The sequence below is a fragment of the Gopherus flavomarginatus genome, chromosome 4 (genome assembly GCF_025201925.1).
Source record: "Gopherus flavomarginatus isolate rGopFla2 chromosome 4, rGopFla2.mat.asm, whole genome shotgun sequence".
In the NCBI taxonomy this organism is placed as follows: domain Eukaryota; kingdom Metazoa; phylum Chordata; order Testudines; family Testudinidae; genus Gopherus; species Gopherus flavomarginatus.
Window position 1 is genome coordinate 68,650,962 of NC_066620.1, and position 24,823 is coordinate 68,675,784.

General features: G+C 41.8%; 1 protein-coding gene across 2 annotated transcripts in view; it reads right to left on the minus strand.

The window, feature by feature from the left end:
* Positions 1-24,823, minus strand: part of TTC27 (tetratricopeptide repeat domain 27) — a 203,622-nt gene that overhangs the window by 150,980 nt on the left and 27,819 nt on the right. For both annotated transcript variants that reach the window (XM_050951326.1, XM_050951327.1), the window contains exons 4-6: positions 23,786-23,926; positions 12,014-12,116; positions 1,792-1,956 (exon numbers count right to left, since the gene is read on the minus strand). In XM_050951326.1, coding sequence (XP_050807283.1) covers positions 1,792-1,956; positions 12,014-12,116; positions 23,786-23,926 — 409 coding nt within the window. The remainder of the gene's footprint in view (positions 1-1,791; positions 1,957-12,013; positions 12,117-23,785; positions 23,927-24,823) is intronic.

Sequence of the window (24,823 nt, forward strand, 5' to 3'; positions counted from 1 at the left end):
ATTCAATAAGCACACAATGTTTTTATTACAGGATTACTAAAGTTAAGTTTTAAGAGGAAAAACATTTATGTGAATACACTGCTTGAAGAAAAATGGGAGGAAGCCAGGTTCTAAAGTTTAAACACCACATTTACAATTCGTTTAACAATTATACATGATTTTCCATTTGAGTCCAGATATGAATGAAATATGAAGGTGTAAATTAGATTCAACATTTTTTTTGTTTACATTCTTAGACATTTTAAAAGACTTATAAGTAAACTCAGTGTTCACAAAAAGTGCCCTATTTACAGTTGGGAAATCCTATATTTATGGCCTGGGGTATAAACAGAGGCAACAGAAGTTCAAGATTCTCTGTACAGCCCAGCCAGTAAGCCCAAGCCTTGCTCTGAGGAATCAATTCAATTTCCATCTTTCTACAGCCAATCAGTTCTTGTCCTGTCTGTCAACATTGCCAAAACACATGATAGTGTCTTCTGTGATGTCAACACCTGTTCATTACCAATTGGACTGATGCCACCATATAAGCACTGAACAATCTTCAGAACTACTTTTGCATTCTACTGAAATAGACTAGACTCAATTCAGTGCCACAGAGATGAGACTGAATCAAATTACCAATCCTCTGAGCCATCCAGACTCCATGCATTCTTGTTTTATCATTATAGACTATCCAACAGTTAATTGGTTTCAATTCTTATGTCCAAAATTTTGAAGCATGCCATCAGCCAGGTCTGGAGACTGACTGACATTAAGAATTTGCTTGGATACTAGAAAAATATCAGGATGTTTCCTAGTGCAGTAATACATGAAGCAGTTCCTCAGATGGTGGAAAGCTGATTTTAAAAGATTACCATCCACCACACAAAGAAACCAGAATAAAATCTTTTTCCTTCCTGGTGAATGACATCACTTGATCCACTTTTTAGATTTCATATATTGGATATGGTATTCTAGTTTTGACCAAGAAAACCACATGTTAAAAGCTTGAAACTAAGGTTACTATGAATACTGTACAGTATATAATTTTCTTGGTCAATTTGATGTTGAGACAGATATTTTTAAGATCTTGTCCCATCTTGGTAGAGATGACATTTTTAAAAGTTTGGGGAATTTTCTCTCTATTCCCGTCCTCTCCATTTCCTCTGTAGTATTTCTGGAGTTACCATTACATCTTCTTTCACAAATCATGAATAAACTTTTGATACCCAGAAGAAAAAAAAACATGTAATAAAATCCATTGCACTTGCTATAGAATACAGGACACAGAAAAGAAGGTTAATTTTCTAACAGCAAGAGGGTTTATTGACGTTCCGTTTGTGCCATTTGTTACTACTATTCACAGTCTGCGTACACACTCTTCATTGTCCATGTTGTACATGAGTACTTCCAGGAAATAGAATGATGTTTCACAAACAAACAATGACTGCCTACTATTCTGCAGTTTTTCAGGAAGTGGTGCTTTTAGAAATGAAATCACAATACAACACTATGTATCTTAGAAGATGTGTTGATTCTAATTTTTCTTCTGCACCTCTCAGCACTATTTACAAGAGAACAGAAGCACAAACTGTAACTGCACAGATACCAATATAAATTCAGAATATGCTACAAATTCAAGAATCAATCTCTTCTCCCCCCCTAAAAGCCACTTAAAATGAACAGTTGCCCTTAACAAGCAAGCATTTCCCAAACATTACCACATCTATTTTTTTGTGGCCATTAAAAAAATCTCAAGCAATACAAGGCTAGTTAAAGCACATTTTCATAATATTTGTAAACAAAACTTACCTGTCAAATTAATCTGTAGTTTAGTTATGTCCTTAGCTGCGTTGAAATGCTTTTTAGCATTTTTATACTCATAGTAATTCAAAAATGTATAGGCACATTCAAGATGGAATTGAACTGCCAAATGCCAACATTCATCATCTGTGAACAAAGTCTCTAAGTTTGTCACTGCAAAATAAAAACCAAGAAGAAAAAAAGACATTAGAACACCCTCAGGGGAATGAAGTTCTAAGAAAAAACACTGACTGAAAATCCCAAAAAGGAAAGTTTGTGAAACTTACAGCGGGCCCATCATCCACTATATCTCCACAAATTTAAAACTTTGGAAGTGGTTGTTAATATGTTACCTGAATCTAATCAGAACTTTTAAAAAGATATATATTTTTTTTTAAAGAAATTTCTTAAAGTTTCCTCTGCGAGGACAGCCACACAATTTTTTTTTTTTTATCAGCTATAAGAAAAATGAAGGACAGTTCAAACTTCCTCTTTTATATTTGACAGCAAAGCTACACAGGACTGGTATCCTACTCATAGACAATCAGTTGACATCCTCTTGGTGAAAGAGACAAGCCTATTTAATGTTATCTTTTTGTAATCACATTCATTCTCCAATTTACAGTGTCATGGGAAATGTGTTTGGGGAATGAGCTCAGCTTGATTTAGAACTGATGTGATGTTTTCAGAACGTAAACAGACACTGAACTGGAGCCCCCTGGATGGTCACTGAGGATAACAAGTACAGTCTTTTCATAAACAACCATCTTGTTAACTCTCTTTTAGTCACTGGGGTGACCATGGCAATAATGGAGAAGAGTAAGAATACATCTGTCACGCCACCTTGAATGAAAATTAGTTAGGAACTTCAGTTCCAAGTATCTCGAGAAGTCAGTCATTGCAGACTGTCCAGCTGAACTGGAGAGTCCACCTTCACACCAGTTCCAACGGATAAGTGTACAGAATCTTTTGTTACTTATTTCGCTTTACTAAAATAAATACTTGGTTATTTTAATTTAAATACTTCTCAGTAACTGCACACCTGAATTGAGGATACTGTGAATGACAAGTGTATATCATATACTTGTGTTTCATTAACAAGTTTAATGCTAGTTGTCTAGAAATAATTGCTAAGCCAATACATTAAGAGTGATGAGACTCAGAACTGGTCTACATTAGGGGAGGGGATCGATCTAAGATACGCAACTTCAGCTACGTGAATAACGTAGCTGAAGTTGAAGTATCTTAGATCGAGTTACCTACTGTCCTCACGGCGCGGGATCGACGTCCGCGGCTCCCCCTGTTGACTCCGCTACCGCCGTCAGCGTTGCTGCAGTTCCGGAGTCGATAGGAGCACGTTTGGAGATCGATATATCGCATCTAGATGAGACGTGATATATCGATCCCCAAGAAATCGATTGCTACCCACCGATACGGCCGGTAGTGAAGACGTACCCTAATTCAGCATAACACTACCTATGACAGGAAAACTACTTTCCTAACAACAGCTGAGAGAAATCAAGAGTGTCCAAAGCAATCACAGTCTAGAAATGGCACAGAACTTGTGATCACAAGAAAATGACAGCTGTCAGAGAGATGAAGAGGCTTCAAGATGTAAGCTAAAGATATTTACTGTTATTGTGACTTGATTTGCTATCTTCTGATAAGCTGTAACACCCCAAGTTAAATTCCTTCTTTTAAACTTGCTAAGCCCTATTAGTAAGCTTAGTAATCAACCCTATTAGTAATCATCTTTATTTTATACCATGATTACTTGTTCTCTCACTAAACATTCTATTCTGGTTATTAAAATGAATTAAGAATTCCCAAGTTTGTTCTTCAGCTAAGCAACTGAAATACAAAATCATGAGAAACATGGTACAAGTAATTGGTTCTTTAAAATGTATTAGTGTAGGCTTTGGAATCCAATTTCCTGTCACATTATAAATGAAGATCCTCATATAAGAAAAGTATGTCAGAAATTTTAATTTCCTAGGTAAACAGAAAAAGCAGCAATATGGTTTTTTAATATTTTTATTTTGAAATAGCATTTGTACTAACACAAGAAGGTTAGTACAAAAACAGATTCTTTACCAAAATACAACACGTTTACACTGCAGTTTGCCTGCTGATACAGGGACTGTGAACTACTACTACCATGACCTTGTTTACATTTTTTTTTTTAAATCATAGTGTCCATCTGGCATTGTAGGTGCAGATCACAAAGGTAACGCCAGAGGCTAGTACACACTAGCACCCAATCATTGCTAGCAGTGGTGTACAATTTCCTTAAAACTGAAGTTGTAGACATTGCCCAGGATTTATACAGAAGAGTTTATGTAGCATAATTGCAAAGGAATACACTGGGTTTTAAGATACTTGGGCGAAGGTTTTCAAGAAGTATGCATAAATTTAAACACTTAAATAGCCTGATTTTCAAAAGTGCTCAGTATTCAGCAGCACCCAATGAAACACTTTTGAAAGTCTGGTCATTAGTCAGGTGTTAAGGACGTAGGAACCTAACTTCAGACACCCATTTTTGCAGATGTTCGCCATCATTCATTAACCTCTTTCCAACCAGTTCCTATTTAAGCCCAACTTAAATTTGCAAATGAATTTTAGCTCTGCTGTTTCTCTTTGAAGTCTGTTTCTGAAGTTTTTTTTGTTCAAGAATAGTGACTTTTAAATCTGTTATAGAATGTCCAGGGAGGTTGAAGTGTTCACCTACTGGCTTTTGTATGTTACCATTCCTGATGTCCAATTTGTGTCCATTTAGTCTTTTACGTAGGGACTGTCCAGTTTGGCAATGTACCTGGCAGAGGGGCATTGCTGGCACATGATGGCATATATCACATTAGTAGGTGTGCAGGTGAATGAGCCCCGGATTGTGTGGTTGTCTCATTACAAAAGCAGCTTTGCCTCTTCTGGAATTGAGACCTCCTCATCTATTATTGGGAGTGGACTACATGCACCCTGATCGAATTGGCCCTGTCATCACTGGTTCTCCACTTGTGTGGTACTCCTTTCTCTTCATGTGTCATTATATAGTGCCTGCATCCGTAACTTTCACTCCATGCGTCTGAGAAGAAGTGAGGTTTTTTAATCTACAAAAGCTTATGCCCAAATAAATCAGTCTTTAAGGTGCCACCGGACTCCTTGTTGTTTTTGCGGATACAGACTAACACGGCTACCCCGATACCTGCCTTCCATTCTCATAATTCAATGGGACAGTGACAAGGGTGCTGATGCAGCTAGAAATATCAAGGATAACCCTGAAGACCCAGAAGCAGTCAGGAAGGAGGAGGATCAGGCTGCAGAAGCCCTTACGGAGGACCCTGAAGATGGACTGGTGCCTCGGCAAGGTGCAGAATCCCAGGCTGATTAGTTAATAATGCGAGCCGCTCCTTCCCTCCAAAATATTCCTCCCTTTTTGTAGTGCAAAGTTTGCACTTTTAAAATCAAGGATATTTTAAATTATGTGCAATTATTTTTCTTCCCTTGATAATATGCCAAGCATTGCCTTGTGTGTTACTGTGTGCGAGGAATAATGCTGAAGCCATGCCACTGTGATGGCCCATCTCCATACCACCTCCTCCACCTTTCCCCCTGCAACCAGCCTCTGCTATTCCCAACCCTCAAATGGACCTACTGGGGGGAAAAGATCTTAAAACATTAAGTTGACTGTTTTCCAAAGATCTACGATCACAGGGAGCATGGGTTAAGGTGCAGACCACATTCCATAGAAACTTGGGAAGGTAAAAATCAGCATGCCTCTGTCTTTCCTGACTGCCTGGTAGGCAGGGAATGTTGTGGGAAAGCATGGAGTGGGAAGTCTGGTCTCAGGGGGAAACACAGAAGAGTTCATGATAGGTTTGCATTTGGCTGAAAGAGAGGTTTCTGGTGCAGCTGTGGGACCAAGCTAACTTAATGAAGTGTCTCTCTCTGAACTTCCTTTTCTTTGCTGGAATGTCAGGCCAGGCCTATCTACAGGATACATGCAGTCTTCTGGGGCCACACAGAGCAAAGGGGGTGGGTGGTCTGGTCTGGGGGAAAACACAGCACAGTCCAGCATAGCTTTAAAGCGGTTTAAGAGAGAGATGTCTAGTGCAGTTGTGGGTCCTGGGAAACTTAGTAAAGTTGCAGATATAAATAGTACTATTCAGTAGGGACATTCAAAACCCAATTAGTCTCAAAAAGACTGCAACAATCCCCAGCAGCAGCTGCAAACTGAACCATAAAACATTGTGGAAATCTTGTAACTATGGGCTCCCCACACTGTTTCAAGTTGCACATACAAACTGAAAAGCAATACAAAGCAACAATGGCTGTAATTGTTGCCAGAAACAGAGCCACCCTAAGATGTAAACACATCAGAGCAAAGTTGTTAAGATGGGTTACATACAGATATGGACAGTGAGAAGCACATGCACGGTGAAAAAGGAATGCGTCACACCACTATCTTAACTGCCCCCAGCACAACCTGCATCCCAAACTGTAAATGCATTAGAAGTAACCTGTAATGATGGGTTTCACACAGATATGCATCGGTAAAACACCAACAAAGTAAAAACTTCAGCAAGTGATAATCAGTTGAACACAAAACCCTTAAGAAAAACTTTTGCACCACACTCTGAGCTTGGCATGTGCATCATGTAAGGTTTAAGGAAGTATTGCTTTGCAGGATATATAGTAACTCCTAACTTAAAGCTGTCCCAGTTAACATTGTTTCGTTGCTGATCTATTAGGGAACAAGCTCATTTAAAGTTGTGCAATGCTCCCTTATAGCGTTGTTTGGCAGCTGCCTGTTTTGTCCACTGCTTGCAGGATTCTCTGGAAGAGCAGCCCCTCCTTGTGGGGATTAAAACCGGGGGGGGGGGGGGGGGGCAGCCAGCAGGCCCGCCCTCCCTCCCCCCAAAAGCTACTATAAATTTCCTGCAAGGTACTTGGCTCGGCAGCTGCCCAGCAGCAGTTCAACTGTCTCTCCCGCCACTGCTGTGCTCCTCCTGCCCTGTCCTCTGTCTTGGAGCTGCTCCCGGGAGCCTCCTGCTTGCTGGGGGAGGGGAGCAGAGGGGTGCTGATATCAGGATGTCCCCCTGCTCCTGCCCCCCACCCACACTCTGTACCCCCTCTCCACAGGAGGGGGACAGGGCTCAGGGACAGAAAGGAGGGCGCTTGCTGGAAACTGTTGTTTCCTGTCTGATCAGCTTAAAATGGCAACGTACTTGAAGTGGGGTCAACGTACTTAGAGGGGCAATGCACGTGTCTCTCTCTTGCACTCATGCACGCGCCCCCCCAACACTTTGGAAAGTCAGCACCTGTGCAGCCATGCATGTGCTGTCAGGAGGAGGGAGTGGTGCGCTCCAGCTGGATAGCGTGGGCTCATCATGATGTTCAGTTTTTGCAGGGAAGTGTTTGCAGCTACTGCCCTGCATCTTCTGTGTTTCTTACCTCCTGCCTGAGTCCATGCTGCCTTGTAGAGTGTGAGGCAACATTAACAGTGTATTAACCCTTGAGGGCTCAGCCGAGTGCTAGTTCATCATTTAGCAGCAAGGCATTCCTTGGGAAATATTCTACCCTCTTACTCCAGGACCTCAACCAAGCTTCACAATCATTCATTGCTGTGTACAATATTAAACTGTTTGTTTAAAATTGTTTAAAATGTATACTGTATATGTATATAATGTCTTTTGTCTGGTGAAAAAAATTTCCCTAGAACCTAACCCCCTCCATTTACATTAATTCTTAAGGTGAAATTGGATTTGCTTAACATCATTTTGTATGAAGTCATATTTTTCAGGAACATAACGTTGTAGTTAAGTGAGGAGTTACTGTACAGTCAACTTGTGTAACTCTTTTCCAGAGGAAGTTGTAAAGGTTAAGGGTTCAAAAAAGAGATAAGTAAATGGAGGATAGGTCTATCAGTGGCTATTAGCCAGGATGGGCAGGGATGCAAAACCATGCTCTGAAGTGTCCCTAGCCTCTGTTTGCCAGAAGCTGGAAATGGGCAACAGGGGATGGATCACTTGAGAATTACCTATTCTGTTCACTCCCTCTGAAGCACCTGGCATTGGCCACTGTCAGAAAACAGGATACTGGGCTAGACGGACCACTGGTCTGACCCAGTATGGCTGTTCTTATGTTAAAGCAGCTTTACAGGAAGGCTATAAAGGTAGCCCTTAGCAGCAGCAAAAGTTCCATGTCATCCTTTGTCTCCCTGCGCTGCTAGGATGTATACACACATGGTGTCCCTATTTTCCTTTGCATGCCTGGACCCAGCATCAGTATGCACAGGTGTACGATGCTGCTGACTGTATTAAGTTTGCAAACCGAAGCATCCTGAGTTCACTTGGTGCAGAAATATGTGCCTTTAGCCTCGTAACTGTGGTGCAGTGTGAAGCAGGCCACACTGTCATCCAGGCAGATTCATATACAGCACCAATGAGCCTTCAGCCTATCAAATGCTCACTCCATGAGCATCCTGCACCTACAGAGCTTTAAATTTAATTTCTTTTTCTCCAGGATTCCTGATGTCAGGGTACAGATTCATGAATCCTAGCAGAAGTGGTATGTGGGGTTCCCCCAAAACCAACAAGTGGCACGGATACATTGCTTATAACAATATCATTTCTGGGGAACAAAGTCCTTGTTTCCCCCTTAACGTACAAGGGGGATCTCGGCACCCTAGCATCATGAAACTTTCCCGAGTTTTCCACAGGTTAGTAATCATGAACCTGCCTCTGTAGTACACCAAACCTTGCATAATGATGGAATAGTAACCTTGTGGTTCACATATTCGCTTGTTCCTTGTGACAAACGATGGATACACGAGTGCTATTGATGGCCTCAATACAGTTTGGGGACCCCATCCTTTGAAAACTAGCTATTATTTCTGAATCGTTTCTTATGCCAACCACCAGTGGGTAAACCACAGTGTTAATCACCTCACAAGCCTCGCAGTGAACTTTCCAACTCCAATGGACATGTAGCCGTCTGGGATGGCCAACTTCCACAGGGCAATAACAACCTGCTTCTGTACCAATATGGCTTCCTTCAATCAAGTGTCCTGGTGCTGGAGGGTTGTGCAAGAGTCTCACACAGCTCCATGAAGGTCTGTTTCCTCATGTGGAAGCTCTGAAGCCACTGCTGCTGCTTCCAAGCCTGCAGGATGATGCAATCCCACCACACTGTGCTAGTTCTCCTGCACCAGAAATGATGGTACACCAAAGGCAACAGCGGCATTCAGCATATCTGTCCACTGTGCCAAAAATGAATTGTTATTACAAGCATCTGTCTTTGATTTCGGCAAAAAATGATGCTGAAATGCCATCGAGCATCTTGCCAAGCACCTACTCCACTGCATAAACATTTGACCTGCAATAAGGAATAGGAACAGCTTATCCAATAGATCCATGACTACAACCCAGTTTTGCAGAAACAGAAGTAAGGGCAACATGATCCAGAACTGTTATCAGCATATGTGTGAAGGCAAGGCAGAAATGTGTTCCACATATGGGTCCAAGAAGGACTGCAACATAGTACCAACACCACACCCAAAACTGGTTCCTACAGTGTCTCCATGTGATTCCAAGAAACTTGGCATACCGTCCCTGAAAAAGTAGCTCTAAACTTGTGTACCCACAGCAGCAGTGTGGATGCACATGGATACACAGCATTATATGCATATCTTGCAGAGCAAATGTAGACTTTTGGTGTGGGTTTGGCTTGCTCAAGCCTGCATGAACACAACCCATACTAGGGTATGCACACCAGTGCAGATACAACCTTAGTGTGCCTCAATCATAGCATCCTATTTTTAGGTTTGCTCTAAAATCTTATTTTTAAGAATTTCTAAGGCAACACACATGCTAACTATAGATGCTCCTCAGGTTAGGCAAGATTCAACTTACGCAAATTCGCACTTATGGAAAAGGTTCCATAAGCCAGAAATAGGATTTTCAAGTTGCAGAAATTTTTGTGTAATGTATGGGTATATGTTTCCAACTTAGGCAAAATTTGAGTTATGCAAGGCTTTCCAGAACAGAATGATTGCGTTAAGTCGGGGGACATCTGTACTCAAAATCGCTGTCTGACAAAATACTCCATATTACAAGGTTTTGTTTTTCCTGCTACCTTGATTCTTTGAGAAAGAGTTTCAGACAAGCAAGAACACTTTATTTTTAACGTTCTTTGTACTCTCCAGCAAAGTCATCATAGAAATGTTCAGCCAAATAAATGATAAACTACAGTCTCAAGTGCAACTGAATAACTGTTGGCATATAGACTAATGTTGACACTGTTTCCCTCTCACTGATTAGTCATCTATATAGCTCTTGTATTCAAATCAACAATCACTGCAGAGTATTACAAATGGGTCATTTGCATTCTCTATAATAATGAAAAAGCTTTTGGAATCCCTCCACCTTCCCCTTCCTAACCTGAACAACAAACATCAGCAGCCACCTGTCTGACATTTAGTCAATTTTATACAGAGTTTTTAAGAAGCAGCTATCCATCCAAACTAGGAGTCCTGAAGATAAAAAAAGAAATAGCAAAACCCCATTCCTTTATAACTAAGTAGCAACATTTTCATTTAATCTAGTCCACCCCACTCCCCCCTCACCAGCAAATCAGGCAAAACAACTCTCTCCAACAATTCACCATCTTCATAATTCTTCCCTTGAAGAAGGCGGGGGGGGGGGTGTGGAGTGGAGAGAGAAAGACTGGCTTTGCAGCACATGTCAAAGGTCAGATTTTATAGGATTTTTTTAAGCAACAGGTTGATTAGGTTTAATTTTTTTTCTGAAGTGCTCAATTACGACACTGATCAGTACATCTGATTTTTACCTTAAAAATAGAATTTGCTAAAATGATTATACATTTGCTAATTAGGATATTAGGAGCTCAAATCAGAGTTGTTTATCTTGATGTCAGTTAATGTCCAAGATTTCCTTGGCCTGTATGTCAGCTAATTTAATTTCATGTGATGAAAGTAAAGGTGTCCTAGAATTCCTTTCTTCTGAAAAGTGTGATTACACAGCAAGTTTCCCAGTGTTATGGATTAAAGACACTTGGTCAATTAGACATCTATATTACTGAAGTTAAATGGTTTATAGTCCATAAATGAAGTTTTCCCACACTCATACAATACAACTGTGTGGAAATTTGTTTAAAGCTCTCGAACAGAGAAAGATAAACATTACAGAATTTAGTAGATGGACCCAATGGTGGAGCAGCCCAATGGCAGTGGAGATCACTCACCAGTTCACAGGATTGGGCCCAATATAATTCTATGCTCAATCTTACCATTGTATTTTACAAGTTTTTGCTATTCATATAGTGATTTTGCAAGGGCACCAAACTACTATTTGGTATTCTGGGCATCACTGTCATGCCTTGATCCTACAGCTGGTTCAAACCCCAGGAAATAACCTTTCATTACAAAAAAAAAAAAAGTTCATCCTGTAAAATAGGGAATTTAAAATTGTCTGTACCTTTTTTGGCAAGGGTAAAATCTATACATGCCAGTGCATGTCTAAGTGGGAAAGAAAAATGTCAAACACTGTTGAAAATGTAATTTTAGGCTTTCATAGTTATAGCAAAAAATCTTTAGCTAACAAATAAACTCAATGTCTTAAAAATCAATGGTATTTTATTTATGTTTAATTCTAAGACCATTAGTCTGCTTTCCTCAGCATCAATATTCACTTCAAAATTCAATTTAAAAATAATGCCCTTTTTCTGCAACGTAACCCAGCACATCTTTGGAATTGGACACTATTGGGTACCGAACATTTCTGGTTCAAGTTGATAAGAATTCTGACATTCTGTGAGGAGGAGCAGTAGAAAATTGCTCAGTGTCTCTTACAAAGCTGCACAAAACCAGAATTCACATTTGAAACTCAAATGAGCCTTGTTAAATAAGAGATAAGACAGGCGTAAGGCTTGCAAGTCAATTTGATACATATTAACAGTGGCATACCACTGAAACACGTTTTTTTTTTGTTTCCAAGCAGATAGAGTGTATTCAGGATTACAGAGCCTTAACCAACAGAGCATCCACCAACAAGAAGTAATTGTTAAACCAACGTAAATTTAAGAAGTGCCTTTCTACTCTCTGCAGTTACAAAAGCACCTGATAGGCACAATACTGCAAACTGTGACACATCTACAAAACTCTTCTGATAAATGATTGGTATTATATGCGAACATAATCAAATAATTTGAAACTTACCTTGTTCTATACAACTCTGGGCAAGAGCAAAGAGCTCAGGTGATCGCTCCTCTAGCAATTGCTGGTGAATATTCACATATCGCAAAGTCCACCAAGGCAACGTCTAAAATGGAGAATAAGAATATTTGAAATGAATGATAAATACAACTGATTTTCTTTTATAAACAGATTTTTAAAAAATAATTTCAAAAACACAAATACAGTTGCTTTATAAAAATTCAATACCAAATCTGATCTATTTGAGATTAGATTAAGGTAGGAAGTTTCCTAAAGTATAGATTCAAATTATATCAAGGCTGAATAAAGAGTCAAAAGAAAAAAAAAAAAGTCTTACTATATAGATGGGTGCTCAGTCACTTAACAGTTAATAATTTTTCCCTCTCGTATTCCCCTCAGATGATGGCTTCAATCAACAATGCTCCCTTCCAAACATTTTCTCCTTTCTTCTGAAAAGGGGAGTGCTAAAAGTTTGAAGCTGTCTCACAGATAAGACAATTATCACTATATCTTTATGACAGATTTCTAGTTCAATACAAATGCCGCACAGCTTTTTGATATAAAATGGAGAAAAGGTGTCACCCAATAAAAAGGGAGAATTCAATTAGTTGTCATTTGAATTCTCTACAGCCTTGCCTCTCTTTCTCCTTGCTGTTTTAAGGGTTGTAGTTTAAAATTTCCACCATTTGTCTCTTCGGACACAGCTCTGCACCAACAGGTTGAAGACTGGCAGTGAAGGTTTTTCTTCTTCTACATGTTAGAACTTAAAGCACACCTTGACAAGATATCTATTCCTTGATTCAAGGAACATGCACATCTCACCACCACATACGTAAAGGAACTGTCAGAATCAGACATTTTAGGATTTCATATTAAGATCATTCTGAGCACACTCAACAAAAGACAAGCTAATTTAATATGGCTGAAAGTGCAGTTTAGTATTCATAAATAGATAACCATTAATATACGGAAGGGAGATAAAGGAATTCTCTCCTGAGGTTGTCCAGTAACAGAAAACCATGTGTACTTCTTTCTACACTGCAACAAATAAACCACATTCTAATCTTTGAAGCCTATCCTGAGAGTAATTAAATCCAGGCTCTGGCAGGCCAACGTGAGTCAGAAAATCCAATCTACATCAAACACATGGGCTAGATCTCAATCCTACAGATACAAGCCAGACAAACAACGTTGTCTTAGGCCATGGCTACACTGGCACTTTACAGCGCTGCAACTTTCACGCTCAGGGGTGTGAAAAAACACCCCCCTGAGCGCTGCAAGATACAGCGCTGTAAAGCCTCAGTGTAATCAGTGCTGCAGCGCTGAGAGCGCGGCTTCCAGCGCTGCAAGCTACACCCGTAAGGGATGTGGTTTACGTGCAGCGCTGGAAGAGCTCTCTCCCAGCGCTGGCGCTCCGACTACACTCACACTTCGCAGCGCTGCCGCGGCAGTGCTTTGAAATGTCAAGTGTAGCCATACCCTTATCTACTCTACACATACTGGCTGTCGTTACACCTACACTAAAAAGTACTGAGGGCTTGGCTATACTGAAGAGTTGCAGCGCTAGTGGTGGCTTTACAGCGCTGCAACTCACTCACCGTCCACACTTGCAAGGCACATACAGTGCTGCATCTCCCTGGCTACAGCACTGCATCTCCCTGGCTACAGCGCTTCATGTACTCCACTTTGGCCTGGGGAGTGACTGCAGCGCTGGTGATGCAGCGCTGCTCCGCCAGTGTGGCCACCAAAAGCGCTGTTATTGGCCTTCAGAGGTATTCGGAGGTACCCCAGAATGCCTCTCCAGCCACTCTGCTCATCAGTTCGAACTCTACTGCCCTGGCCTCAGGTGACCCGCCCTTTAAATGCCCCGAGAATTTTAAAAATCCCCTTCCTGTTTGCTCAGCCAAGTGTGGAGTGCAATCAGTGAAACTTTCCAGGTGACTATGCCTCCACACACCAAACGAGCCCCAGCATGGAGCAATGGCGAGTTGCTGGACCTCATCAGTGTTTGCGAGGAGAAAGCTGTGCAGTCCCAGCTGCGCTCCAGCCGTAGGAATTACGATACCTTTGGGCAGGTATCAAAGGCCATGCTGGAAAGGGGCCATGAACGGGACGCGCTGCAGTGCAGGGTTAAAGTGAAGGAGCTGCGGAGTGCCTATTGCAAAGCCCACGAGGGAAACCGCCGCTCCGGCGCTGCCCCCATGACCTGCCGTTTTTACAAAGAGTTGGATGCGATACTTGGGGGTGACCCCACCGCCAATCCAAGGACCACGATGGACACTTCAGAGCGGGGGGGCGGGGAGAAGAGTGGGAGAGGAGTAAACCGAGAGTGAGGGTACTGGGGTGGGGGGAGACACCCCGGAGTCCCTGGTGGCATGCAACCAGAAGCTCTTCTCAAGTCAAGAGGAAGTGGTAGAGGACAAACAGAGGAGCAGGTTCCCAGCAAGCGGCTTTTATTTTCAAGATGAAAATTTTTCGGGAGAGGAGGGAGGATTCTGCATGCATGTCTAGATCTGGAATAGCGCATTGATGTGGTCTATCACGTCGCAGTAATCGGCCTCGGTAATCTCTTCAAGTTTCAGCCAGAGCGTGGGCAATGCGCTTGTGCAAGTTTATTGGGAGAGCCATCGTGGTCCTTGTCCCAGTCAGGCTAATGCGTCCGTGTCACTGTGCTGCGAGGGGTGGGGGGACCATTGCTGCACACAGGCAAGCTGCATAGGGGCCAGGGCGGAATCCGCATTGCTGCAGAAGACCCTCCCACTCTTCCCAGCTGACCCGCAGCAATGAGATATGTTCCAGGATCAACTCCTGTGGAAAATGTTGGGAGAGTGTTCAGTGTAGGTGCCCCCTGCAGCTGTTTGCTTTCCCCAACGCATAGAAACCCCGAGGACAGTACAGCCCTGAAGCAATCAGTCCCCCATACTCACCATTTCGGGGCTCCTGTGGGTTATGTGCACTCTCTTTGGTATGGGAAAATCATGCTATTGTGAAGAATGTTACTCCTTCACTATGTGGGAATAACTGTCTGATATATAAACAATGCTGCCTCTGTTAAGTGTTGCCTTTTTTGCCTTTCCACAAGCAACTTTGAGTTCTTGTCTGCCCGTGTTATCAACAGCTCAAAGACTCCAAAACCTCCGGAAGAAGCCGAGAAAAAGCAAAGAAGACCTACTGCAAGCAGTTATGGATCACTCCGCCACAGAGAATCAAAAAGTGCAGGACTAGAGGGAAAGGGAAAGCAGGATCCGCCAGAAAAACGCAGCGGCCAGGAAGAAAAGCACAAAGCAGCTGATAAGCATCCTGGCGCGCCAAGCGGACTCTATCCAGGCGCTCGTAGCCATGCAGGCAGAGCACTACCGCGCCGGCCCCTCCCCCCGTCCCAAAGCTCTTTCCCTTGTGCCCCAATGTCAGCTCTAAACCCCCTTTCCCAGCATCCAGGTTCTTACTACCACCAGCTGCCTCCAACACCTGTACGTTCACCAACCAGCCCTGAGAACTACAACCCTTACCCTCTGCACTCAACCCCCATTACCATGCAGTATAAGCATCCTGAAGTGCAGCAGTCATTGCACAGCACTCCAGACAGGACATATTCAAACCTGTGACTGTACAGTTCTCCACCCCACCCAACCCCCCTGCCCTTTTAGGTTCCCAAAATGTTGGGTGTCTGTCAATAAAGTTATTTTCTTTTCAGTAAATGAATTCTTGGCTTTGAAAACAGTCTTTATTATTGCAGAAAGACAAAGATATTTTAGCCCAGGAAAGAACAGGCACTGCAAATCAGCTTAGGAAAAACAGATTCCTACTAACATTGTAACCACTGCACTTTGCTCTCATGCAAGGCACCAAACATTACTATTGGTTTTCAGCCTCAAATTCCTCCCTCAAGGCATCCCTAATCCTTGAAGCCCTGTGCTGGGCCTCTCTAGTAGCCCTGCTCTCTGGCTGTGCAAATTCAGCCTCCAGGCTTTGAACCTCGGAGGTCCATGCCTGACTGAATCTTTCACCCTTCCTGTCACAAATATTATGGAGAGTACAGCATGCGGATATAACCGGGGGGATGCTGCTTTCCCCCAAGTCTAGCTTCCCATACAGAGATCACCAGCGTCCCTTTAAATGGCCAAAAGCACACTCCACAGTCATTCGGCACTGGCTCAGCCTGTAGTTGAACCAGTCTTTGCTCCTGTCAAGTTTCCCTGTATATGGTTTCATGAGCCAAGGCATTAACGGGTGAGGGAGCTCCAAGGATCACAATGGGCATTTCAACGTCCCCTACTGTGATCTTCTGGTCTGAGAAAAAAGTCCCTGCCTGCAGCTTCCTGAACAGGCCAGTGTTCGAAAGATGCATGCATCATGCACCTTTCCAGGCCAGCCTGCGTTAATGTCAGTGAAACGCCCACGGTGTTCCACAAGTGCCTGTAGAACCATAGAGAAATACCCCTTCCGATTAACGTACTTGGATGCTAGGTGGGGTGGTGTCAGAATAGGAATATGCGTCCCATCTATTGCCCCTCCACAGTTAGGGAAACCCATTTGTGCAAAACCATCCACAATGTCCTGCATGTTCCCCAGAGTCACGGTTCTTCTTAGCAGGATGTGATTAATGGCCCTGCAAACTTGCATCAACACGTTTCCAACAGTCGACTTTCCCACTCCAAACTGGTTCCCGACCAATTGGTAGCTGTCTGGAGTTGCCAGCTTCCAGATTGCAATAGCCACCCGCTTCTTCACCGTCAGGGCAGCTCTCAATCTCATGTCCTTGCGCCGCAGGGTGGGGGAAAGTTCAGCACACTGTCCCATGAAAGTGGCTTTTCTCATCTGAAAGTTCTGCAGCCACTGCTCCCATTCCAGACTTCCATGACGATGTGATTCCACCACTCAGCGCTTGCTTCCCGAGTCCAAAAGCGGCTTTCCACGGTGCTGAGCATTTCCGTGAATGCCAGAAGCAATTTAGTGTCATACGCGTCAGGCAACTTGCTATCATTGTCAGACTCCTCATCACTTTGTATCCTAAGGAATAGCTCAACTGCCAAACGTGATGTGCTGGCAAGACTCGTCAGCATACTCCTCAGCAGTTCAGGCTCCATTTCCCACAGAAATCGCGCTGCACAGAAACCGTTGAGAGAATCAAGATGGCGCCAAACGTGGAAGGAAAAACAGAGATTGCTGGGATGTGAAGTGATGCATCATGGGGCGTTGGTACAGGAAGCAGAATGACCCGCCCCCTCCGCCCCCTTCCCACAACGCCAAAGTGGCGCTAAAATGGGACGAGATGCTCTGTGGGATAGCTGCCCATAACGCAGCACGCCCAACACCGCTGCAAATGCTGCAAATGTGGCCACACTGCAGCGCTGGTAGCTGTCAGTGTGGCCACACTCCAGCGCTTTCCCTACACAGCTGTACGAAGACAGCTGTAACTCCCAGCGCTGCACACCTGCAAGTGTAGCCAAACTCTGAGACTTCAATACATTCCTATGAAGGAAAGATGAGAGATAGCATGAGAGACATTTTCACATGCCTATTATAACATATCCAGAGCACTAAATGCCACAACAACTATGTGGGTGAAACCAGAAAAGTCATGAGCTCTTGAATGAACTCTCACAGGAAAATAAGAAAACAAAAAAAAAAAACAAAAAACCACACCACCTGTGTGTGAACACTTTTCCCAAAGTGATCACTCTAGATCTGACCTATCATTTCCTCATTCTCAGAGGAAACCTACGCAACACTTTCAAAAGACAAGCATGGGAATTTAAATTTATAAATCATGGTCTTAATAAAGACACTGTATTTAGGGCTTATTACAACAATAATCCGTAACTCATTTTTTGTTTTGGGGTGGGGGGCTGGGTGTTAATCAGCCACATCACCTTGAATGGTCCCCTAGAATATGTGCTAACTACTTATGCTAAACTATCTATCTGTCTGATCTTGTAGTTAACTGTGACATTCTATGCATCTTTCCCAGACCTGAGGAAGAGCTCTGAGTAGCTGGAAAGCTTCTCTTTCCCACCAATAGAAGTTGGTCCAATAAAAGATATTACCTCACTCACCTCATCTCTCTAATATATCCTGGGACCAACACAGCTACAACACTGCATTTTCACTTGTAGTCAATAATATGAGATACTTGTAAAACTGCTTTAATATTTATGTCCACATTTTATACATAAAACAAACATTCTTGTTACCTAAACTCCACATTTTTCTCTGCAAATTACAGTGCAGTTTTATCACAGGTTGTATTTGGTGTTTCTCTTAGAACCTCGGGTCATGGAATCAGGCATTTACATGAGAATCTCACCTTTTGCTTTTTAAAAAACGGTTTCCTGCCTTAGCTTGAAAATGTGAAGTAAGTGCACACTAAGAAGCCAGAAGGTAAATACAAAGAACCTAAAATGTATTATTTTTGAAAATATTATTTTTAACTCAAACTAGCAATTTTTTTATTTTTATTTTTATTTGGGGGTGGTGGGGAGCGGCGCAGGCTGACCATGATGTTTAAATGCTTGAGGTTAGTAAGGACAAGCAAACTTTAATTTTAATTCTTTGCTTTTAAGTTTCCAGAACATGAAGAGATCATGTTTTTTTGTGCCAAGCAGCTTTGCATTTTTACTGTGCACAGATAAATTTGAAACAGCCTATTTTTAAAACTTCAGACTGGTTTATGAAGTTTATCCTCAATAATAAGGCCAAGTATCTTTGACATATTCAGAGAAATTCAGTTTAAAATAAATTTCAAGTTAACAAAGAATGTGCATCACCTAGGAGAAAAGGCAAGGCCAGCTTCTGTATATTTTGAACTCTGCACATTAAAAAGTTTATTTCAATGTATGAGCATATAAACATGTGAACATTAAAAACTTGCAACATTTATAAGTCATATTGCATACTGAATTACATCGTGAGTTGTGTGACTAAGCACACTTGTTAATAGTTTTATAAAATCAATACAAAGAAATATTAAAGCAATCTTGAATTTGAGACAGACAAAATGTACTACAGTAGAACCTCAGAGTTACAAAACCTTGAAAATGCTTGTTTGCAACTCTGAACAAAATCTTATGATTGTTCTTTGCAAAGTTTACAACTGAACACTGACTTAATACAGCTTTGAAACTTTACTATGCAGAAGAATAATGCTCCTTTCCCTTTACTTTTTTAGTAGTTTACATTTAATGCAGTACTATACTGTACTTGCTTTTTTTTTGGTCTCTGCTGCTGTCTGATTGTGTACTTCTGGTTCCAAATGTGTGTTGTCGACTGGTCAGTTCTTAACTCTGGTGTTCGCAACTCTGAGGTTCTACTGTACGTATATGTGGAAGCAGTTACGGTTGCTGTAGGAGTCATAACTGAATTTTCTTCTTTTCAACCACAATGATATATTAATGCAGCTTTTTGCACTACAAGAAATAAAGTAGCTTTTAAAGACATAATTTCATTTACTTATAAGAGTCATCAGGCACAACCTACAACAATTGGGTAGATTTTAATATCTTCAGTATATCATCTAAAACAAGCCCACAGAATATAAAGGTAAGTGTCTGGTTTGCTCTGTAAATCTACATATGAAATTCACTGCAAAAAAAAAGTATCTGATTTGTAGTCAAAAATATTATTCTATGATTCTGTGCAATATTGACAAACTCGAGCATTCAAAAAAATCATGAAAATTGGGTCTTTGTTTCTTTACAGTTCAGCTCCTCTAAAGTCTTATTTATTATCTGAAATCAAAATTTGACAACACAGTTTTCTTCTGTGGAAGGTAGGAGGACAGTGAGAATTTATGGATTAATTCCAGTGAACAATAATCAGCATCTGGACTGGTAGTGTGAAGTAAAGCTTTTTGTGTCTATGCGTCTGGTTTAAGTTTTCCCCAAAACTGTGCTCACCACGATCTTCATGTGGGGAGAGAGAAGGGAGGGCTGTGCCTGGCCAGCTGGAAGAAAAGGTGTGTTGCCTCTTTAAGGGCTCCCTTTTAACTGGTGGGGAGAAGGAGGAAGTTTATATGGATGGGAAGGAAGGGCACAAAGAAGTTAGGGCCAGATCAGGAGGACGTCACTGCATTGGCCCTTCCTGCTGATCATACGAGTAAGTGTCAATTTCAGCTGACACAAAATATCAATTGGTAATAATCAGTGCACCGACAGGGACTGGGTGTCCGCAGCCCTGTGGCTGTGCAGGGAGCCCCCTGCAGCCCTGCTGTCACAGCAGAGACTGAGCAGGTCCTGACAGCAGAGCTGCAGAGGACTCCCTGTGTATCTCAGGCCTGTGATACCCAATCTGCGCAGGCACAAGGTGTGTGGGGAGCCTGTGGACCTGGCAGGGCAGAGCAGAGACCCCCAGCTAGAACTGCAAGGAAGGTGACAAGCCCCTGGCTCCAGGGAAGGACACTCTCCTTCCGAACAGTTTCTGGCCAAGGATGGCGCTCACACACACCTGACTGGTGAGTGGGGCCCGTGACACTGGATCCCTGCAGACACAAGGCACGGGGAAGACGGGAGTCCTGGCCGAGCAGAGACCTCCAGGCAGAACTGCAATGATCTGTCATCATCATCCTTGGCTGCGGAGGAGGCAACCCCTCTGTTGAATGGCTCCTTTTCCAGTAAGAGCCATTCAGCAATGGAGTGGCTTCCTTCCCGGCCAGAAGCTTGTCGTCCTCCTCATGGCCCTACCTGGGAGGGCATGTGGGGGGAGTGGGGGTGTTGTCTTCTCTGCCAGGACCCCAGCCTTCCTCTCACCTTGTGCCTGCAAGGATTCAGTGTCAAGTGCCACAATGCACTGCAGGAAGCCCCCTGCAGCCCCATTGTCAAAACTACCCCCCAACTGAAAAAAATAAAAATACTTACAAATAGATTTTTTTTAACGGATAAAAATTGTTAAATTTAGGGAAAAAATAAAACAAACATTTAAATAAAATAAACAAACAAACAAAGATCTGCCACGCCTATCTGTATGTTTACGTATATTGCAGAATACTGAGGTCAGAAGCTAGCATCCCTAACAGGAGCAGAATTAAGGTTGACGACTGTAGTGTACAACAGGTGCAATAGTGGTAAGGTATGTCTGTGGGTGGAGGAGTAGAGGGTACATACTGATTGCGTCTTAGCTTTTCATTTCATTGTATTTGTGATTTGGAGTTAGGTATGCATGTTGTGTGCATAGCATCTTTTTTTAAATAAAACTGAGGGATTTTTATACAAATGAACACATACATGCAAATTCAATTATGGTTTACCATTATGTGTAGCAGGAAGCAGTTCTCTCTCTGAGCTATCCAACTCTCACTGATTTCAGCAGAGGCCTTTCCACTGACTTTAATGGAATCTGGATGAGGCTTTAGAAGCTTTTTGGAAGCTACAGAAAGGAAGCATGAATGGCTTTTTTTATAATAAAGAACAGCTGACAAAGATGAAGTATTTGCTTTTGAAACCTAACTGAGGCAAACAAAATTGTAATACAAGGGATGGACAAGGTTCTACGGCTATCTCAGACCATAGCTCAAAGGAGAATTATAACTGATTAAAGTTGTGCACATATAAGCAATACAAAAATCTACCCCAATTTAACTTATCCCACTCCGCTTGCACTGGGAGAATGTGCATGCTAGAGTTCACAAGCAGTGTAATTTTGCAAATAAGATATAACAGTAAGGTTACTATCCATAAATATATATGAATCTCTATACAGAATGGCACTAAGCCCTTAATGTTTACCAGATTTGTTAATTTTGGGTGTGTGTGTGTGTGTGTGTGTGTGTGTGTGTGTGTGTGTGTGTGTGTGTGTGTGTGTGTGTGTGTGTGTGAGCAACTGTTAAAATATGCTGCTGTCTATAAATGCCAAGAAAGTATTTATATATACACACTTCTGTTCTACACGTAAGTGTACATCAACCTAAAAGGACTAAACACACAGCATCTAGGGAAAAAATCTAAACCAATTTCCATGCAGTTGATTATAATCTGCCTTGAGAGGAGCTATCAAAGTGTACAAAATAGTATCTATTTTAAACTGCAATGAAATATGACTTATGATATCAAGCTGAACAAAGCAATGGCTCACAAACAGGAGACCTTGTAAAAGAGGTCAAATCCTTCCCCTCCTCCCCCGCAATCACTTTGTTTAGAAACCCAAAGGCAATTTAAACATGACTGTGTTAGGAAATGAATACTATTCTATTCACAACCCTGTAGCTGAGGATATATCTGGGGATTATAAGCTCAGTGATAAAAATTTCCTCTGGCCTACAGTTTGCCACACAGAGGTCTCAGAGTCGAAAAGAACATTTTTGTAAAAATTTCAGATAAGTCAGTTGAGCTGTGCATGGCACTTATTTTATTAAGTTTAATTTTTGGGGGATGGTTTCAGGATTTTCTTTTGAATTATTTTAAAATTTGACAAGTATTTAGTCTTTCATGTAGAATAGTATTTGTGAAAAACAGGGCTATATTAATGTTTTAAAAGGTAGATTTCTCAGAATTTTATCCAATTCTAAGCCTATTTACATGAATATTACAGAACTGAAATATTGAGAGTTTTTCATTGGATTTAAACTTACATGAGAAAGAATGGCTGGGTCACATTAGGAAACTTGCAGAAAATGGTTTTCAGCAGCTGCTGCTCCTGAACTAGCATTAAAACTTGGTTTTATCACTTTTAATAGTGTAAACAAGCCTTTGGACAGGAGGAGGTCCCTCACTGCGCCCGTTTGTACACCAGGTACATTTTCTCCCCTTCTGGCTGACCTAATTGCTGGAGCTGAACAGCATTCATCCGGAGTGAGAGAGGAAAAACAAGAGAGAGCCTGCCTTCCAGAAGTTCAAAACAACCAGGAACATCTCTCACACTGTTTAACTCAGGCCCCTATGAAGATTCAGCTGGAAGTAGGGGTTTGCCTGCCCAAGCACCAAGATAGACCAAGGAAGCCTTCTGACCTCAAGCCAGGGCCTGCTCAACTGCAATGCATTGGAGGGAAGTCACTGCTGTTAAGGGCCTCCTCGGCTCCAGAATCGCCCTCTGCCAATCAGACTGCTTTTAAGCTAATGCAAAGGAGCAAAATAGTCAGAAAACTTTTTTTTAAGGTGGAACTCAGGGAAACCTCTCTGTCTTTCATGTTAAATCAGAAAGGGGAGCGGATAGGGATATGGTCCCCATAGTTGTTTAGTACTCCTAATGTGCTGGCAGGGTGAGGATCTAGCTGAAAATTCAAAACTCAAGGAGAGGAATTTCTTATCATCCTTTCTAGAATGGGAACAGCCAGAGAATGTGCTGCACTGGCTTACAAAGATTAGCAGTTTTTAAATAACTTTATAGTATGTAAAAGTTTGAGAAACAAAGGTTACAGTATGTTAGAACTATACATCCTACTGTACATTTACCCTCATGTTCTTCTAATTACATATGTAAGAAAAAGAGCAAATTCTAACACTGAAATTATCTTCATGAAAAAGAGCTGCCTTCATCCCTCACAAAGGAAAAAGCCCCAGTAGTCATTTCTCTGGCTTAGCTATTAGAAATTCAATGTACATAACTTATCTTTTAGAAAAGATAAACCTTGATTTTAATTCCCTCACTATTGTAGTCACTGCTTTGTTTTGTAGAACTGTTCTTTTAGAGTAAGTCATCTCTGAAAGCAGAACAGGCAATAAAAAAAGAGGGAAGACAAACGAAATGGAAGAGAAAGAAAATAGTAGACAGAACGAGACACTGGAAGAAAAATGAGAACCAATCCATGGCTGGCAACCACAATAACTCTTTCCACGTATTTCATACCTGAATAGCAGCAAGTTTATGTCTCGAATGCACAAGAATCACTCTGGCTAACATCAACAAGATAGGAAGAGAAGTCAGATTATAGACTGATTCACCATCCAGAACCAGCGTACTCAGAACAGCTGTACACAATGCTTTGGGCTGAAAAAAGAAAGAACAAATAATAATATCAGCACCAGACAATATTAAAGCACATAAATAGAAAATAATGTATTACAGGGCTTTAAAACAATTACTCAACACCTCACTGTGATGCTCTGTACCTCGGGGGAACAGCCTACACTCCCATGTTCATTTTTATAAAATAACTGTGTGGTATCCAATGCAAAGTTTGCCATGTTGGGTGTCTTCGGAAGGCTCATAATGCACTGAGCATGGTTGTTATAGTAACTGTTACAGTAATGTTATAGTAAGGTTATAGGTTATAATTTCATGTATACAGTTATGAGGCTGAAAATGTATCCTCATGGCTTAAGCCTTAAAGCACGCCCATGCATAAACTCTCCAAGAACAGAGACGCCGTTCACACCTTGTCAGGGCATGGATAGGACAAACCCATCCCAGCCTCATAGGAACAATGGACACTGGCTTAGGCAGCAACAAAAGAATCTGTTGGACCCTCGAGGGAGTCACCCCTTCCTTTGGGCAGTTTGGAATTGCAATGAGGTAATGCTCACCTGACTCTGAAGGGGGGGGAGGGGTAAAGAGGGCAAAGCCAAGAGGAAAGAAAGGACATGATAAAAGGGAGAGACATTTTGCCATGCTCTCTCTCTCTTCCACTTACATCTACAAACACCACCACCAAGCAACTGAAACACTGATCAAAGGGGAGAGCCTGACTGAAAAGTAACCAGCCAGCCTGTGGTGAGAAGCATTTAAGTTTTTAAAGACATTGAAAGTGTTAAGATCAGCTTAGAATGTGTTTTGCTTTTATTTCATTTGACCAAATCTGACTCGTTATGCTTTGACTTATAATCACTTAAAATCTGCCTTTATAGTTAATAAATCAATTTGTTTCTTCTACCTAAAGCAGCGTAT